A 21,369-nucleotide genomic window follows, 5' to 3' on the forward strand; every position below is an offset into this window, starting at 1 on the left:
TGCTGTACGTTATTGACATTTCGAAGATGAATGACGTGCCGGTCTGATGCTTGTCTGTACTGTTCTGCTATAGCAGTATTTGAAAATCTGTATCAGTCATCGTGATCACTTGGCTTCTGGGTTAGCTGCGTACCGGCAAATGTAACGGTCGCCATTATGCTCCGTCATTAAGCGTTGGCATTAAGAGAGCAGACAATTTAATATTAGACAAATTGCAGACACCATATGTAATTTGACGTCACAGATGTTCGCCATTTCTGAGTGGCGGCGAAACGAATAAATGAAGAACTTTTTGAAGATGCTTCTAACTCGAACTTATAGCAGAGCTTGAACGATATGACTTACGTCTAACGATTACCTGGATTGTTACTGTAGAAGCCGCTCTCATGTAAACATTACTATATTGAAATATAAAATTGCTGGAAAATATCTTCTGGAAAAAGAATTCGCGTTTCGGCACTTAATACGATTTTGTGGCGTTTGGGGGCTAAACAATTGCTTTTACTTCACCTTCAAAGTTAGACAAACATCTGCGCGGCTTGGCTACGGGCCGCTGCTCGAAAAATTAAAAGAGAAATAGTCGATTCTTTTGCTTATGGCTAAAGACGTAATTCATACTCAGTTTAATCGGGAGACTTATTTGTGTCGCGTGTTTAAAATAGTAGGGACAGAACGAGGCTACCTAACGGCTAACCTATGGAATTTTTCAGGTCTTCAAGATTTGGAATCGCAATTATTTACAGCCAGTGACATACCATTACAAATACTCGATTTTTCTTCGAACCTTCTTAGAAGAATTACGGATAAGGTAGGTTATCGGCAGTAACTGTCTTGTTATTTTTTTCAACGTGTGCCAGCTTTTGTTATTAGATCCTACTAATACAATCACTCTAATCTCCATGGATCCACGCTTTTCAGCGGAGAACATTACCAGGCTTACCTGGCCTATTTACTGACGAAACTATACTGCTATCAAACGGGTAGATACTAAAAACGACTTCGAGTCGTAATGCTAAAGTCTGAACAGGTGCTCATGCACGATTTTAAGGGAAGTTCAGTCCCATACGTGGAGGACACTAACTTTTTAAACTACTAACTATGTACGGCTCACATTCAGTTGTTCAGTCTCTCTCTTGGAGAGAAATAAATAGCAATTGTAGAAAGCTTAAGCACGCCTCAAAAACTACCATTATGGCTATCAGTCGAATCTGACGACTTAAAATCACTATCGTTAAGCATGCAACTAATCCCTATAATGTATAGATTACCAACCAATATTTCAAGTTAAAACCAAATGCCGCTTTTTTCACATTTAGAATAACTACAGTTCTACGGAACTCTTCCTTGACGCTGTTCCGTAAGTTCACATGCGCGCAGGCGAGATAAAAGTAGACGCCAGATTGGTGGCACACCGTTTAGGTAAAGGAGCTTCTATCTAAGAGTCCTGACCTTTGTTTGAATAATACCTTTACTGTCACATACCTACACGTATGAAGAGATATATAAACATTGATGGTACCATGCCAGTTATCTGTACTAACCTTCTTCCCCTCCGTTGGTTCCTTTTCTGTCGGCTGTCACCTCCTAGATACCCGTAAGGTAGGATTTATTTTTGAAAAAAGATAGCCTGCGTCGAATCGTAAACTTCGAGATAGTTTAGCATGAACAATTAGACCATGTAATGCTGTATAGCAGTAACGTGTCTGTTTACAAGTATCATAAGGATATGTATGGTAGTCGAAGCTGGGTCGTTTTAGCTGATGCAGTATTGAAAATATTTCCTCCTTGAATATATTACTGACGCATACGTTTATGATTATATAGGTATTCGATGGCATCGAGGATACTCTCGAACATCTCGAGCTTTCGCACAATCTCCTCGGTGATCAACTTACTCCTGTTTTTGGTTCGAAAGAGTTCAATCGCCTGAACAACCTCAGGTACCTTGGCCTTAGTGATAATCTCATTAAGGCTGTTGGAGACAACACGTTTCGTGGCCTCGTCGCCCTAAAGGTATGCTTGGAATCGCTGAAAATCTCATATGTGAGAATGATCAATGTAGCCCGTTAAATGATTTAGTATAATGGCATAGCGAGCGCGTACTTCGATCGCTTAGCCTCTCGCTAACGTCATCACAGAAAATCTTCACACACTATAAAGATCCTTTGAAGTCTAGTTAGAGAACAGAAGCATATCACTATAAAGTAAGCCTAGATTGCTAAAGGGTGGACTAACAATTGTGCATTGATCTATTACCTGCTGGAGCAGACACGCGTGCGAACTAATTGCAGAAGTAACGTAAGTTTTTGGCCGCGCGTTTCTTTTTGAGAATTGAAAATTTTGCTATTCGTTTTGGCGATCTATCTGCTACCAGCGTGTGTGGCAAGCTTGATTTCTTAGCTCTATGAGCAAGCAGGGTTATGCGGGGTGCCTAACAAACACTATCGTTGCTTCATCCGACCTCACTCGGCAAAAAAAGTCGTTGCTCTTCGATAAAAAAAAGCAAAAGCAAAAATATAATACCGGGAAGGAATAAGCGTTATGCTATTTTTAGATTTCGGCGGTGAAGACCACTAATAGCCGTCAAAATTCGCCGTTGTTATGTAAGAAGATTGCTGCTGCTGCTGCTGCTGTTGTTGTTGTTGTCGTTTTTTTCGGGGATGCTATGCCCACTTACGATAGCCACGGCTGTCGTTGGTCGTTGTAGCAGTATTTGCTGATGTCTAGATCGTTACCTCACGCCAAAAATAAACAAATCTCTATATTTCACGTTAGGAACATTTGCTTGCCAGTGCTCCATGCATATATGCAAACGTACGTTTACATTCAAAAGAATTCGTGTAAATTTGCTTTGTGTGATACAGGCATGTTGAATTAGAATAGTTAGGGTGTGAAGGTGCATGAAATCGTATAGGAAATGCGTTTTAGTACAAAAAGCTCTAAATGTCAAGCTGCTTGTTAATGTTATCTGTAATAGGTCATGTATTCCATCACGAATATCGTCAGGCTATTTCGCGTAAAGGATTCTATTCTATTTATTTATTATTTATTTACGTTATCAAATTCTTCGAAAAATGAATATCTTGTGATAGATCGTGCCTTATTTATATAATATAACCTAAAACAAAGTCATCATATTTAGCTATCCTAAAAGTTTCTTTAGAGTTTTATAGGTGTTAAGAAGGTTCCCATTCACGTTTATGGTAGGGCAGAAAAATGACAAATGGCCCGAATTTATGCCCCGCCAAAACTTAGACTGGACATATCGTAATATACACAACATTGTAAGATTTTTTTGTTCTATTTACCGCCGATTTCAAGGTGGCATTCACCAAAATATCGAGGGACCGAATTTTATTCAAGTTCACTAAAGCAAGAATGAATTTCTTACGAGTTCATCCGGTTCATTATTCCAATTTTGCGGAAGAACCGTATTACGATACAAAGCGACATGGTAAAAGTGGAACCCCTTTGACAGGTGATAGAAGCAGCTGAGGACGACCACCTCGACTCCCTATATCTTTTTAATCCCCTGAACGATCTCTCAGGCAAAAAATCGCGAGTCCGTGACAGAAAATGTTCCCATAGACCTCCAGATCATCTGTTGAAGATCTTAAGATAAGTCGCTCTAAGGGCCAGTGAGCCTTAGCCTTCATCTGTTTACAACGGATTCCGACCTAGAAATCAACTTAGACAAAACTAGGGCCAAAAGAATCCGAAAAACAGGACATTTAAAGCAAATGACAGTCTCCGCTCACTGCTGTCGTTGCTAGTCTGAAAACACTAGCAGCAAGAGGTGCCGTAAAAAAGGTCCTCGTTTCTCTCTACGGACACGACAATGCGTTTCTTTCATGTCAAACTTATACCACTTGTTTCGTAGGGCATAAAACTCATCTGGGAGGATTTAGGTACAGCCCAAAAGAATAGGCTAGACCGAGTGGAGCTTGCGCTTCTTGGGTCTGCACACGTCCTGGCATAACCGCTACTTGTTAACGATTCCTAACGTTAATTTGGCCTATTAAAAATGTACGATTAATGTACTTAAAAATGTACTTAAAATTTATGCGACAGCCGAGACAATAAATTATTGAAGTCCTAGAATACATTGAGACTAACGCTGTGGTGGACAAAAAGCTAGCAGAAACTGCACAGGAAGGATCGATATGTGGTACTGTGCTACATAGTGCATGGTTTCCACTATGTCGGATAAGGGAATGAATCGTACCGTGTACCCAACGGAAGCTGCACTTGTGTCTGCCGCGGAAGGCCTTGTAAGCAATACTATGCAAGCTCGTGTTTAAGGACGCATTTCCTGAATAATATGGGTAAGCCGCTACTAGTGCCGCTAGTGGTCGTGCTAAATGTTTTGTTTTCTATTTCTATTTTTAAATAGAAAAACATAATAATCCTAAAATGCATACATACGAAATACCTAATCAAGGTGAAAATAAATGATGATAATAATATTAATCCCAGACACATTCTCACCATAGGTTCGGTGAAAGTCGTCATTGCCTTATTAGGTCATCCTGCAAAGATGATCTGAACGCCAATTTTCCGGCTATCTTTTCCTGATGTGACCTACTTTTAGCTAGGCGTATTTTAAACTGTTTTAGATATAAATCGAGTCGGAAAGATCTTGGTGACTAATACGCATCTCTTTGAGCGTGCTGCATAAGCCTTACTTTAAGTTTCAGCGTTGACAAATAGTTACTACCTATTTTCACTTTGGTATGGAAACTCCACAGGTCCAACAAGATTCATTTCCGGTATACTCATGCTGTTTAGAGAAGTGAACTCTAACCATATGCTCGCACAAAAAATGCACGTACTTGAACATACGAAATTGGGAATAATACAGTATATCGACCGCAAATCCGTGAGGCTATATTTGATGTTAAAAATCGTAGATCTTTAAAAAGATATCTAAATATTTCATGCATATATAAGTCTTGTTAACACGCACAAAAAACTCAATTGTTTTGTCCAGAGATTTTTACCTGTTATCAGTAGCTTGTTGTAAAATACGCCCAATATCGTACTATATACTGTTGATATTACATACGTTCGAAAAGTATATACTATCTTTAGATATTTAGTAGAATATTACGTCAACACATCAGCGTCCGTATTTTGTTTCGATGGCGGTACCACACGAGAACAACAAACGATATAATTGTGCAAAAAGATCGCAGATCCCTAAATAAACAACCATTTGAAGGTGCAAATAAACACCTCAGTATTTCAAGTCCCAGTTGAGCCCTCACCGTCGCTATTCCATCACGGTCACTGTTGTCACCTGCGTTTTTTTAGGTGTTTCGGTCTGCCGTATTTAGAGGCTATAAAGCCTGCACGTTCTAGTACCACTTTACCCGCCAGGTTATATGGCGTACAAAATAAAGGACAATCGAATAAGGCAGCATTCATTAACAGATACATGCGCTTCGTATAACCCAGACTGAAACGATGTCATAGTTAATTGACTTCCCAAAAAAAAAAGCACAACACTATATCAAACAGTAAATAGGGAATATCGCGCATATTGCCCAGTTATTACGAAAAGCCCATGTACCACACTATTAATGCGGCCAGTTTGGTTCAGGTCATATATTTTCGAGATTGCTCATGTCTACATATAGCGCACATAGGAAAAAGGTATGCGTTGTATGTATGACACCTTATGAAGTACGATACGATTCTCTAATTCATGAAGTGTGGGTTTACGTGAAAGCTATACATTCATCAAACCAAGTTCAACTATGAATAGGCGTCGGTCTTTTTCTACGTTGCTATGTAGTTTCCAATTACTAGGTTGCTTACACTCGAACTTTTACACTTCAAAACGAACTTCAAACACAAACAGATCGATTTGATTAGATTCAAGGCCTGGAAGTGTAACGTCGTACTCGAAATGGAAATCCCGTAGGGTGATTCTATCGAACTCATTTCTATCTTCATGAAGACTATTTCTTCTTATTTTCAAACTGACCGATCATCTAGTGAAAAAGGCTAGTCATAATACTGGTCATACATAGAGGTACAGCAACAGTCTATGCAAGACTAGCACAAGACAATAAAATAAAAGATTACAGCCATGCAAGTCTTAGTAAACTATGTCTATTTTACCGAAAAGCCCTTTTTACGCACGCAATGTGTGAAAATTATCGTGTTTTTTTTCTAGTTGTTATAATTACCCATTTGGATTTTAACGGCCTGAGAAATAATAAAGCTAAACGTACCTGAAAGTAATTGTCGTTCTTATCTACTGTTTTTTTTACAAGCTGTAGCAAGGATGTTTGCGAAAAAATAAATAAATGAGCCAACGTTAACTTCTGTTAATTGATTTAGATTATTTTATTCACGACGCTATCGGTTCTTGCTTCAAGTCTCACGATTTGAACAACCCCAACAACAGTCAAATCTATGTTGGAACTTGTTGCCAACTGTAACTTACAACAGCTTCAAAATGCTAACTGGCTAGCGAAACTTCAGTCACATTATTCTGATTTGAGTGTTGTCCAGATTGTTATAATGCTTTCACTTATTAATACGAACACTTAGCGATATGTAATTGTTGTTTTATAACATTAACAGCTTCATTTACTTGGCAAATATTTGTGCTTAGACAAGGCTAATTTCATTAGGATAAATATAGACTAGACCATGCGCTAGCCGGGGCAGTTTTTATCGTACGTAAGAGATAAAAGAAAAAAATCAGTTGCCCTACCGTTATCGCGTAATTACTTCTTATTTAGTTTAAATTGGAATACTATTCTGACATTTTCTAGAACAGTGACGGTAGCGAATTGTCTTGTTTGACTATGTGCCCGCTCGCGATCTCCATATCATATATTCGTCATTGAGCGTCAGCTTATGTTGCATAGCCTAATTTACAAAATTGTTTCCCGTGTGTTCGCTAGTAGTTTGAGAAAAACTACAGCAAAAACGCTTATCTACTACTAATAAAGCAGCGTTTCAATCGTCTAAATTGCGCTTTTATACCTATCCGAAACGTATGAACGTTATCGTGGTCTATTTTACCATATCGTTATGGCTGAATAATGAACTGTGGTGAAGCATCGAGCAATTGTGATCGATAAAGAAAAACCATTACAAAAGGCCCGAGTGTAAGCCGTCATCGAGTTGGGGATAGGCCAAGAAAGCCGTTTTGAAGGAAGTAGCGTGCATCTTCAGCTGGAGCCGCAGTAATTCATGATTGGCGTTGACGCGAACGACATTTCGGCTCGTAAATAAAGGCGTTCAGAACGAACATGCCCACTCCGCTTGCGTGTCTTCTGATGGTACAGCAAAGTGTCTCCGTCAAAAGCCATACTCGATTTCGAAAGCCTCTAGCTACCGTCAGAGTATTTAGCGAGCACTAGAATCGCCATGTTATACTATAGCTTCGTTCTCGGAAGCCCAGTTCCAATATCAATAATCGAAGCACTTCTTAATGAGCTGGAATTAAGGTTCGACACATCGAAGCAGGTGGTAATTATTTCGGCACACTGTTCCTTTTCGAAACAATGCCGGCGTCGATCGTTACTTTCGTTTATCGAAATGGTATTTGTTACCGTTGTGTGATTAGCGCTGGAAGGATGTTAACAAAAATATCATAAGAAGTAAAGTAATAACGAAGGCATCGGCGAATGATAAAAGTAGTTACGCGACTATGGGCTAGCTAGCATTGTAGCCTTTACGACTGCCGTTGCACGTGTTAGCTTATCCGACGGCGTCATGTCGGCTCTAATTGGCCCGTTTACGCTGCTCTGTAAATTCGAAATTATTCATAGTACGATTTGTTGTGCGATCACCGGTTTACGTTTGTAACTGTTGCTGCTTTTTCTAACTGTGATACTAGTTAGTATAATTGCTAATCGTTTTAATTGACAGAATAGGGCAGGAATGCAATAAGGCCAAAAACCGTCCCTACTAGAAAAAATTAACAATTTTAGTAGAATAGCATAATGTAAATGTTCGAACAATTTCACGACAACGATCTAAGTATGCTGAAATTGTAGCGATATACCTATTAGGTGAGAGAATTATCAAAGTTAACCGTAGGTACAAATAAACGGTTGCGTTAATTACAACGTTGATATAATGAATTTATTATTGATTACGTGTCGTATTTAGATACCGTTTCACGTTTAGCGGTTCTACACGACTCTGAAAATTAGTGCGGTGATGAGGCCACGAGCTAGGTTTTTTTTGTATTATTATGTACGCGACAATATTCGTATTGAGTAAGATGCTTATACTACTTCAATAGTTGGCTTCTATTCAGTATAAGCCAATTATTTCCACTTGAATATACTCGAGATGAGGCGATGAGAGTGGACTCGGATCGCTTTGCCGACTAGTACTAATCTACTGAACGTAAATTTCCAAGGCAGTGTCCCTATCGCTATTTTCGGTCTGTCAAAACCTACGTGAACAACGTCGGTTATCGGATATACGCTACGACCCTCAAATAGTGTCACAGAACCATAGTTTTATAGCCAGCTTATCGCCGATCGAAGTTTATCGTTTCGTTTCTAAAAAATCACACACAATTTGCCGATCTCTCTTTGACATAAGCAATATATTTATTTAATATTAAGCAATATATTATAGCCGTATTTGCCACGGCCTACTCTCGGTCGAAGACATGAGGGTTTCAAAAAGTTCCAAATTCGAATTTTCCTACAATAAGGACCATTTTACATGTACAATAGCAGGCAACAAAAGATCCAGATGTAACTTTGGGTAACGCTACTGTTTTTTCACGCACTCCTGTTGAGCTCTGAGGTGCAAGTAACGATTAAAGAAAAATTGTTGAGGCCCTTAGGGCTGTCCTTAACATTCAAGTGTTTAACCCCTAAGCGCTTAACGCAGATGAACGTTTGTTTTCATTGACTATATTTTCAAAGAAAGCACGTAGAATTTTACGAAAACGGCTGATTCGCGTTGATCAGATAGGGGCCATGATAAAGAATAGATTGGTCATTTAAACGGTTCTCGCTGCGAGCGATAACTCAAGGCCCTTCACCGCGCATTTGCTATCTTTGTAAATAGTCGTATCAAATTGGCTCAAAGCAGACGAAAATTTGGTAATTAATTAATTAATAAATGTAGTTCTATATCCTGCAAAAGCTCTACAATTTGGGGAGCACATGTTAAAGGAAATTACAGAAATCATTTACATAAAATGCTAATTATACTAATGCTAAGTATACTTCTTATAACCATAGCTAAAGCTGTCGTAGAGTGAATCTCTGGCAATGCTAAGATCTGGATGAATTTACCTGTTTTTGTAGTAAATGCATTTTGTAAGGTGTTTAGCTATTTCCTCGATGTAATTAGGTCTCGGAAATAATCCTTTCTGTACGAAATTTAGGACCTGTACCCATTAGAATGTCTAAGCGAAACAGGTCTTGCTAGACTTGCCTGGGGTGCCCGTGATAGCTTAGCGAGTAACGCACCTGCTTGCTAATCTTAGAGGTGTAGGTTTGTGCCCAGGCATAAGCTCACTTCGTTTTGTGTTGGGAGCTAGGAATATCTAATGGCGGTACCGGGTCCAAGACTTATTTGGGGTTTTTCCAAAAGAGAACGAATGATAATGTAACATAGTAACTATTCGCCAACCTTAGGTCGCATATTCATGGTTAGCGTGCTAATATGCCCAAAGGTATACACATGAGCTGTTCAAACCACAGGAAGCATGTTTCAATGTCCGCTACTAGCGCTGTGTATTATTCCAACTTGATTAAGTTTCAAAAGTTATATCTGGTGTTATTTGCGCAGTAATTATTGCAATATAACAACTTTGCTTCGAATGTGCTTGAAAATGGAAGGTTCATTGCTTCTCATACGTTAAAACTGTGTACAAGTACGTGCTTGTATGTGCTGAAAAATGATCCACTATTTCTGCATAATTATATTATAAGTTATTTTCTGCATTGATCAGAGGAAGCACGACGGTTTACATAATATTATTAATACTTTTTGCAGTCACAGAAATTTTAACGGCGGTTAAGTAACGTACACTAGGCAAGCGTTCAGACGTCAAAGAGGTAAACCAATAACTCACTTGGTCGAATGTATAGCAGCAGAACGCCCAATAACATATCAGAAGCTATCCATAAAAATTACAATTGTTTTAAAAGCGATCCGCCCATTAAAACAAGGGGCCACAAACATGAAAGAGTTTAAAGGTAAAAAGATCGTTCGCTGCCGTGTAACCCACTTTTTGGACACTCGTTGGCATCAATTTTTCTCTTCTTTGCCAACTTAGCTCGCTATATGTAAATCGTCACCAATCGAGCGTAAGCGCGCGAGCTAATTGGTACCAAAAGATGGTTTTCAATATCTGTTAGAAATAATTTCCTTTACTTTTAATACAGTCTTTCACCATAACCATTAACAATGAATGCTCATTTACTGTGATTAAATCGTTATAGTATAAATTAATTAGTGTTTAAGTTAGCCTTTGGTTGACGCTTTAGCAACATAACTTCAAAAATCTAAAATGGACCTTATTTCCAAATTTCCAATTAGGGAATACACGGATAAAAACACGGATTGATCTCATAGTTTAAAACCTGTGTTGTTCTAATATTAATTTTGATTAATTCCATTCTACAAAGCAATGCCTTCCTTTGTCCTAAAAGTTACTAGGCATCGTTGTTCTAGGCGGCGAATTAGCCTAATTTTACTTTTTTTTTTTTATGTCAATTCAAATACTGGAACATAAACAAAGACAGATCCCCCAGAATAGAATCAACATACCGTCTAGGCAAACAAGAGTATATAGTTATAGCAACTGTGTTACAGAGCGGAAATGTATTGAAATAAATATACCAATAACACAAGTTCTAGGAGATTTGTTTTTCCGGCTTACATTAGGTAAAATGCTGGCCATTTTTAGCCAGTGTTTACGTGTAAGAACAAATATACTGTTCTTGCTGAACTCATTGAGACGTGAAATGATTCATTTCACTTAGATCATTATGTTAATTCCTTTTTTTTTTTTCTTTTTTTGGAGCATTGTCTTTCTTCACCATGATTAAAATTGCTCGCGATTGGATGAATCGTAATTTTATCCACCTCATCGAGAACCTTAGATTGGTACTAAGAAGGTGGACCAAACTTTTCGTTTGTAATTTTTTTTACAACTTTTTATTTTTACAATTTCTACACTAGCAGCATTTATGAAAATGGAGTTAGATTTTCTTTTTTTTTTTTTTTACGAAAAGCTTCAAACTCGTTTACGTTTGTTATCCGCTTAGTCGTGTTCTGAAATGCTAACTTGCTTAAATACGCTTAGTGTCGGAGGCATTAAGAGAGTTCAGAAAATACATATAGCTAAATATCGGGGAAGAAATGTTCCTGGGGCCCCTTTTCGCAGAAAATCCTTTTTTCAGCTTAAAAAAGAAAAGCTTTTTTTACTCTATTTTTGAATTTAGTATTTTCCGCATTTGTCCAAGTTATTTGATTAAATTATCGGAGACCCCACGAGTAATCAAGATACAAGTTCAAAATTTACAGAAGTGGTAACTGAAATGATTTTGCACAAACATCCTTCATAGGTGCCTTCTCTCTGTCCTTTAGTGTCATTGTATGTTTAACTAAATGGTTAGAGTTTGCATTCGCCAATATACAAAAAGAAAACAAGAACGTATCCTTAAATAGGTGAAAAAAACAAGGACCCTTGCAATTCACTAAACAGGTTAATAATTAAACTATATAAAATCTCATCTGCGGGCCTTCGCACTACTTCTTACGTATTTAACTCTCCGGTTTTGTCAAACATTATAATTGCATGATCGAAACCTTACTAGAGAGGACGGTAACGTGACGCGAAATACGAACTATCTGTTACGTTTAAAGTATCAATATCTTCGACCTTTTTTCCGTTGTTTCATGCCACTTCAACATCATGCGTTCAACATCATATCTAGTTCCACGTCATAGTCAACAGATTTAACTGCCCGTAAAACATGGTTCAAATATGAAAGTTGTCTTTTTATGCTGATATGTTTTTTACCCTGTAATTCGCGAAGATCTCGTTGGCCCATATCACGCAGGAAGTGGGCTTTTGGAGAGGTCACGCACAGTTTACTGCTCCAGCGCGACAGATTGCTCGGTCGACCAGTGCAACGATGTGAAACTCAGAAAGCACACGGAACATCGCGATGAAATGTATCTTTCCACTCTTATATTTTAGCCAATAACTTGGCGAATTCGTGCATTTTATTGCTATTTTCTGTAGGAATAGCTACTTTACAGCTTCTACAATTCCGTTTCTTTCTTCGTGCTCTACAACATTATTCGAAGCATCCCCAAACCATATAGAGATTTGAAATCTCCCGCTAAAGTTTTGTACGTATTCCAGTCAACATATTTTATTGATTTTTGAATTTACGCCATTGTTCTACGTTACCAAGGGATTGTAATGTTGTATTAGGTCAATAGGGATTCTGCTTGACTAATTCAAGAGGCCAATTGACTAGCGAAGTGGTAAAGATATGGGCACTACTAGATGCGCTGATACTTGAGCGATTCCTCTCCAGTGGGCAGCACATGAACTGTATGGGTTTAACCTCATGACTCATGCTAAGGCTCTTATTAAGGATTGCATGCATTTTAATTGCTTCTGATACTGAGCCTGATGGGATGAAGTTTCGAAAACCGGCCACCAATATTAAAGCGAGGGAACCTAACGATTGTCTGGTAGCGTGAAAAGTTAGCTGGTTCGAACGAACGCTATTTCCGTAATTTCGATGTATAGAGTAGCGTTTAGGTTACATTAATATATATTAACCAAAAATCCTAGTATAGAATTCGAAAAGGGCAATTACGTGTTGACGGTGTATTTAGGATTTTTAAAACGTAATGAAAAAAAAAATAAAGTTTTTTGGCAAGGCATTGTTCCAACAGGTTTTTCACACGTCCTCGTGTTGTACGAATGAGAGTCATTAACTTCGCATTAAAAACCGTAAGATAAAAGAATCATCTTTTAAGAAGATTAGAAGACCTGATTCTAAGCAGATGATCGTTGACACTTCTTCGTCGTCCACCCTATGGCCCTCGGTGGCATTTGGTTACCATACATCATTGTATCTAAAACTTCCATTTTGTAATAAAGCACACATAGTCATAGCTGTTGCCGAACATTGCTGGAATAAACTATTGACAGGCTGAATCGATTTTCCGATAGCGTAATTTTTAATGTACTTTACGTTCTACACCAGTCGCCGCTTTCATCAACGCGCGATCTGAAGCGTTATCACAAGTGCTAAACTTTGCCCGATTGTCGACCCTTCTTATAAATTTATTTCTTTTTTTATAATTTTCTTGATTCGGTTCAAGTTATAGTTTTGTGGTAGGCGATCGACATCGATTATTGAATACACAAGCCGAGTGTCGTTCCCTGTAGCAATACACAATTTACCCATTTCGCGTAAATTTTTTTTTTTTTACTTTATATATCTCCCATTTAGCAGTGTTACAATTTCAGATAAAAAAAAATCGTTATACGTTTTCGAAGCGTTACGATAAGCTTGAAAGACACTATAAAAGTTTTTAAGCTATTTTTTTTCCTATCTATAAAAGCTAGACGGTAATTTGAAGTGGGCACATAAAGAGGTCATCTATTACGGGCGTTGTGGGTATGCGTAAACTATCTTGCCGTGTTGACATTTCAGTAACAACAATTGAATGCTATTCTGCCTGATAATTTTAAATACGTATTGAGCGAAACAAAAGCGTTGGATCATTCGTCTATAGATATATGATTACAACAATGTTATTAACGAAGCAACAATGATAATACTAGCAGTAGTTTGTTGAACAATTACGAATTGCTTAACAAGCTACAAGAAGAACGATAAAAACGTAAAAAAAAAACCCAAATCGGTGCCATTTTGAGCAACGTTCTATTAAGTGTATATATTACAAATAACTATGTAATCGAATGTTGCTGAAAGGTCGATACTGAAAGACATCTGCATCTCATATCGGCCATTGTGTGCAATTCGTATGTTACTGCCCGACGTGGAATTACGTGATTATGACATTTATCGTGCCAAAATACCGTGAACGTTTGTATGCCGTTTACGTTGTCTCCTTTCGCCGAGTCTTTAAACGGAGCAACTGGATTCATGCGTGAAAAAGATCAGCGTCTTCACTGTTTAGCTTCCCTATATATATATCGTTGGTATTTTTTGATTACGTTAGTTTTGCTGTTGCGACGATTCAGCTAAAAGAGCTAGCTGATATCCCCAGAACCTCAGGTAAAACATTTTCGTCAAACTTATGTGAGATGTAGATACCGCGGAGGTCATAGCGTCTGCTCATGGTGATTACTGTGCTTCACAAGCGCTAGCGATTGGCGCAATTCAAGAAAGCGCTCGACCCGGTGTGGGGTCGTCACATACGTGGCGAAATAATAGTCTGTTTCACCTTCATATTCCCTTTTGGCTCTTCCCCTATGTCAATTATACCAGCCATTGTCAACTATAACTAACCAAATATTCGATTTTTTCTCTGTCTTTCTTTTTGACGCAGCAACTCGATTTAAGCCAGAACGAGATTCGGCAAGTGCCATCTGGAGCCCTTAAACATCTGGAAGGAGTTCGACACATCGATTTAAGTGCCAATCGCATCAAAAGCATCTTCGAGTTTCCTCATTTAGAACATTTGCTCAGCCTGAATCTAACAAACAATTCGATTATTTCTATAGAAACTGAAGGATTATCGCACCTGGAGAGTCTCGAAGTACTAGACCTTTCTTCAAATTATATCAAGACAGATCTACATCTGATAGGTCTATCCTCACTACACACATTGAACATATCGAACAACCTTTTCCAGGATATCCCTTCGAGCATTAAGAAGCTCACTTCGCTCAAACATCTCGATATTTCAAAGGCAAAAATTCGAAATCTCGGTTACGGCCCATTTTCGCAACTCACTAAACTTGAGTATCTTAACTTAGCCTGGAATGAAATTGTGCAGATTCAGGCAAACACATTTCAAGGGCTGGCTAGATTAAAGACACTCATCCTAGATGCAAATATACTTCGTAAGTTCGAGGAGTCTCACGTAACGGATTTGGAAAATCTAGAAGAACTTTACCTCAATGATAACCAGTTGCTCTCATTTCCGACTGAAATCTTCCTCAAATTGAGGAGCCTTCAAAAATTGCATCTTGATTTCAACCGCATCGCCGCTATCTCCGAAGAACTTCTTCGCTATGCAGCCAAGCTCCACTACCTTTCACTAAGTTATAACTTGCTCACAGAGATTCCCGAAGGCACTTTCCGCGATATGGCCCAATTGAGAGTGCTCAGACTACGCGGGAACAACCTCAAAAAGTTTACTCCGTCAAGTTACGGCGGGTTAGAAAGCTCCCTTATTGAGTTAGACGTCGCAGATAATCAAATAAGTTATTTACCTATGCTAAATCTTAGCGCTCTGGAAGTACTAGATATAAGTGGAAACCAACTCGTAAATTTGCATTCAAAAATGTTCTCCACCTCTATAAAACTGAAGAAGCTCATACTCGCAAGAAATCTATTTAGCAAAATCGATCCAGGTTGGATTGAACCACTTTCTCAACTGGAATATCTTGACGTAAGCGGATGCCAAATCTCGATTATCTATGATAGTACGTTTGGCAGCTTCCTTCGAGCTAAGCACCTTCATTTAGCCAATAACGGCTTGGAAGCTTTTGGACGTAACATCAATCTTGAGACTGTTGAGGAACTGGATCTCAGTGGTAACTACCTGAGCGATGCTAAACTGAACGTAAAGAAACTGCGTACACTCAACCTCTCGTACAATCGCCTTCGTGCGTTTAACGTGTCATCAAACTCACCTTTTGCACTTCGTAAGATTGATATTTCTTTTAACCGATTGCAGGAATTGAGGGATGACTTGTTTGGAGTTCACCTGGCACTTGCGGAAGTTAATCTAAGCAATAATATGCTCTCACAGATATCCGCTGATGTACTTCAGAGCTTCCCAAATGTCAAGAAATTCCTGCTCTCGGGAAATCAGCTGCATATTATACAGGATAAAACGTTCTCGCCTCTTCGTAGTCTCTCTGAGCTCGACTTGTCCATGAATCAAATTCACACCTTAGAGGGAACGCCATTTGTTAATTGCTCGTCACTGAATAGCATCGATATTAGTCACAATCTTTTGGAAACCCTCACCGACGAATGTTTCAATGGGATTTCTCGCCTCCGACTCAATCTGAAGGGCAACCAGCTTCATACTATACCACAGAATACGTTCTCAAGAACAAATGTCTTTGCCCTTGAAGCGATTGATCTTGCAGAAAACGAGTTCTTTGAGTTCCCGGAGTTGTCTCTTCGACGTCAGTACTCCGTCATCGATCGCGCTAACTTCTCCATGAACCTTATACGGAGCATACCGTCGAACGCTGACGTCCTTGTAAACGTGAAGCACATTGACGTTTCGCACAACCCGCTTACTTCTGATGCCCACTACGTTCTTCTGGGAGAACCAAAATCTCTTCGGTCACTCTACATGACCAACGTATCATTAAAGTTAATACCGGATCTGGAAACGCCTTTTTTGAGAGAATTGGTTATATCGGACAATGAAATTAGCGGATTGGCGAAGACCACTTTTAAGCGAGCGACCGGCTTAGTAAAATTAGATTTGGCTGGTAACAAAATTGTCAATTTTTTCGGCATAGATATAGCACTGCCCCGACTTGAACACCTTGACCTCAGTGGTAACCAGCTCTATGAAATTACAAAGAAATCATTTGTTGCGCTTAGCGAGCTTTCAACGCTGAAGCTGTCCGGACTGAACAACCTCACTAGAATGGGGTGTGAAGCATTTCGGTCTCAAAAACGATTAAATAATCTTGAAATTCTCGGATATCCGAAAATCAAAGAGTTAAACTACTCATGCATGAATATTCCGAGCGCCCTCGAAACACTTATGGTGGAAATCAAGGCACCTTCTCTCGGTGCACAACTCCACAAGATGTATAATCCTCGACTTAAAAAGTTACTGGTAGCGGGCGACACCCTTGAGCAGCTGACCCCGACCTCGCTTGCTGGTATTCGATCTGAGCGTCTAGACCTTATTTTCTATAACACGAATCTCCAAAATCTGCCTGCCTCGCTATTCCTTCCGTTACCACTTTCTTCAAATATCCGACTATCAGCTGAATACAGTCAGATCATGCATTTCGATCCGCATCTTATTCAGCTCATTAACACTAGGCCTAACTTCATTATGAGCTCGTTTGAGGGCAGTCCACTTCAGTGTGACTGCAATACAACTGAGCTGTACCATGCCCTTATAAACAAAGTGGATAAATTCTCCGATGCTGGCACCATTAGATGCTACACTCCATTAATCCTGCGAGGTATACCTCTGGTTAATCTACAGGAAAGCCAGCTTCAATGTGATGAGGATGGCCTTTCAAGGGACATTGTAACCAATGACCTTAGTCGTAGCGAATCTAATGCACCTGCTAAAAAAGACAATCCCTTCAAGCTGGACGAAAGCCTCTTTAAGAAGCCGTATCGACCATCGCCAACGTTAGTGCAAGATCTCGTTGTTCGCAAAACTGTGATTACGGACCCTCCGTTCTTAACGAAAGTAGACATGTTAATTATTATAATCATTTCGACAGTCGTTATCCTCGTGACCACTATATCGATTGGTGTGTGCATCTGCAAGTGGTACAATCGCGCCGAGGAGATGCCCTACCCCCCGGGAGCGTGGGCAACTCTTCCGCCGCATGTCGCCATGCCATTGCCTTCAAAGTGTACATGCGTACGTCCACCATCAGCGCCATGCACTTGCCGAACGCCGGTTACGTCTGTGCGGGGGCGTACTCCCGATCCCTATCAAAGAGCCATGTCTCGGGGACCCCCTATGGTGATGCCGCCTGGAATTAATGGGCATCACCTGTCGCGACCGCCCTCAATGTGGGATGCGCAGTCATGGCGGTAATGCGAGGCACACTTGTAACAGTTCCCGTAGCACTAGTATATCTGAATGACATGAACAGTTAGAGGCCATCTAGGTAATTGAACAGTAACAGGATCTAGTCGTATGAGAGCGGCTTGATCGTAGTGAGTTTGTGGATGAATCGACATCATCACCGACGTTGCTCACCCTGTACATAGATACATTGTGTGCTAAACATTACTGATAATAATAACTAATAGAATTAATACTCAGACAGAAAACGTGCATAAGGGCACTTGTTGCCACTGGTCACTAATATGATGTGATGTTTATTTTACAATTACTATTTGTGTATTTTTCAATGAAGCCGACTTGGAGTATTTATTTGAACCTCAAATATAGGCCCTTCCTTTGTTATACCTATATTCTATATCGTTTTCTTTTATAAGAGAACTGGCTATACAGCCGGCTGACTAAATCTTAGATGGCAGTAAAGCATCCTCAGTTGAATTGTATGTAATCAACCAAGCAAAAGGCACTTAGACTGTTTAATGACTGATTGTTTTTAGTTGTCGACTGACCTTGCCCCCCAGCCTGCGTATACATTTATATGATACAATTAACGGTTATATGTCATCACGTAAATAACAACAGTCGTGTGTTTAGACGTTTATGGCTAAAGCTCTGATTGGCCTGCAGGACAATGTCAGCATACAATTAGCTACCGTGTGGAATATGCCGTAGCTCTTCCCGAAGCTATTATAAATATACCCCTTGTTAGACTAACGGAAGCACGCGTCTCTGCAAGGCTCTGGTGGAAAACAAATTGTCGAAAATGGGTAACAATTTTATTGTTAAAAAAAATACATTATCAGGTCACCTAGGTATTCTCTTAGGTTGGTACATCCAGGTTGAATAACCACAATGACATTGTACGTCAAATGTGAGATGCACAGGATGCGATGCGATCGAGTCAAACCTAACCCTTATCGCACCAAGGGAAGCAACCTATTAATAAATCAGCAATATGCAGTTTAAACAATTATAATATGAACAGTAGTTCTTTGCTACGAGCTTTGTACAAGTAACATTATGTAAGTTTGTTGGCGAAGTTCATCAACAACCCTTCATGAGAACGTATCTTTCAGCTTTTCAACTGGAGCTATCCCTTTTTGGTGCGGCATATTTTTTTTCAGACGTTAACAAAAATAAATTATCGAATGGACTCTCGAGCTACTGGGCAGTAGTTCATTCACAAAGGACCTCACGCCGTCTTTGTGACCTGGCGTGATTAATGGAACTTAATTAATTTCTTTATTTGTTATTAATAAAAAAAAACATGAAATTAATTAATGGAAAATGAGAGACAGGAGCGGTCATCGTCGTGCAAAAGGGCCTGGTAGAAGAGTAGGCAAGACTTTTAAAGAAGACCGGAGAATTTTAGCAGGATGGAACTATATTCGGCAGCGAGCTCCTCAAGCCTGTCAATGATAAACTTAGCGGAAATAGTTCGTAGTAGATACTTAGAATTGTCCACAGCTGACGTACCCTCCTGTCTTCGGGCATCGTAATAAATAAGGTCAAACCTAGCAAAAGTCTATAGCCAGACCATCAGAGATTAGAGAATAGTTATCTACCTTAAACACGGTACTGCTTTCCTGACTTTTATTTTTCAATAATTTAAAGTTGATAGCAAGCGGATTTAAGCTCAGGATGTACGGGAGGGCTAGAATCAACCATATACTTCATTCGAATTCGGGATGGGTGAGGTCGAGCCGTCGAAAAGCTTATGCATCTAATTTTGTGTACCACTTTTTTTATGATTGAAGCAAGTGCGATCGCGTTCCATGTCACGTTCACGGATAGGCATCCTCGTTCTCAAGCAACATTGGCAAAAATCTCTTCGCCTAGCAAAAAGGTACCTCGAGACGTCCTATAGATTACTCGAATAGAGCGAACGTCCTTATTCCGGCACGCCATTTTCAAACTAGCCACAGAGATCCTTGATCGTAGACTGTTTTATTGAGAACGCACAATGTCCCATAAATTCAACGTGCAATACAACCTCAACATTTATGTTCTTTCTTAGGTTTAGGCGACAAGAGAGTAGTGCTACTTCAGAGAAGATACGCAAACGGCCTCTACTTAGCAGAGTCAATTGCCGAAACGGCTACTTCCTGCAAGTACAAGAATAACAACGCTTCGCCAAGATTCGTGCGACTACAATCTGTAGGCACGTTGCGACGCGAACATAATCCACGCGTGCAATATTACTGCTGAGGAGTGCCAATCAGGGATTCTGCCTAAATTAGGTTTATCATCAACCTTCTCGAGGTGACAGAAAAACGCAGGCAACAGTAAAATGAGATTGAAGGCATTGATGATATCGCTGACTGAATAACAGTATTTTTCCTAGCTGGGCTGCACGAGGCGTATCCGACAACGCCTTAGGAATCACCAGGCTGCTGCTGCTGCTGCTGCTGCCGCCGTAGGATCAAGATGTGTTTTCTCATACCAGTTGCACCGGCAACAGTGTCATCCATTAGGAATATTTTCTTTCTATAATAACTTTCTATTAGATAGTCGCTACAACCTCTGACCTAATGTCTGAAAATAGAGCGAGTTTTTCAACAGAGCCGAACTGCTGTTAGCGGACGGTGCCCGGATGCCCCCTTCAAGTTAGCTAATCTGGTAACATTGCACCTTAGATAAGTCTGAGTAACTTTCAGCGAGTGTTATCTATTAAAATTGAAGGACAATATAAACAACTGGTAAGGTATGCTAAGCAACTAGGCAATCTATTTCTCCTATACAAATTACATCGATGTACCGATGAAAATAAAGCGTTAGTTGGCACTTCGTCACCTTTTACCAGCTTCAAATAAGTGAAATAGAAAGTAGCATTAGGAATTCTTGCTGGCGTCATCGAAGCGGGTATTGACCGGTCTAGCGTCAAAATATATTCCACCCTCATCGACAGCAGAAACCCTTTGTCCTTGACAGGAATATTGTGAGCTATAGCAGCCATGTGAAACAGTAGTCTTCGTCACTATGGCGATTGAAGGAATCATTGAATGGTAATACCTGGACCAGCCGGGCCATCATTTTTGACTAAGACTTCGAAGCGTTTAGTTGCCATATATGTCAGAAGAGTTATCTTACGTTACAGCCAGGAACAAAGAATTTCGCTTGCAAAAGACAAAATCAGATTTTTACAGCTTCAGCTAAAGCGCAACGATAATAGGAACGCGATGAGGAAGGCAACTAGCTAAAATAGAACTAAGAAATGAAAGCCACCGCATTATCAAAAATCAATATCTTTTCCGGTCGGGAAAATGCTCACTTACGATACGGCCAACTTATTTAGCGTCCAGGACAATATTCAAATACTTCACAGATTTTTCTGCCATCCATAGTGAGTAC

At 39.6% G+C, this 21,369-nt stretch overlaps 1 protein-coding gene across 1 annotated transcript; it reads left to right on the plus strand.

The window, feature by feature from the left end:
• Positions 1-710: 710 nt before the first annotated feature.
• On the plus strand, positions 711-19,178 carry LOC111260273 (uncharacterized; the record flags this gene model as incomplete). Its single annotated transcript, XM_022832882.1, is given in 3 exon segments — positions 711-808; positions 1,825-2,013; positions 14,551-19,178. Coding segments are annotated over 3 exon segments (3,725 nt in total), but the record flags the coding sequence as incomplete, so codon positions are not given.
• Between the last annotated feature and the right edge of the window lie 2,191 nt (positions 19,179-21,369).

The sequence above is a fragment of the Varroa jacobsoni genome, unplaced genomic scaffold (genome assembly GCF_002532875.2).
Source record: "Varroa jacobsoni isolate VJ856 unplaced genomic scaffold, vjacob_1.0 scaffold_421, whole genome shotgun sequence".
In the NCBI taxonomy this organism is placed as follows: Eukaryota; Metazoa; Arthropoda; class Arachnida; order Mesostigmata; family Varroidae; genus Varroa; species Varroa jacobsoni.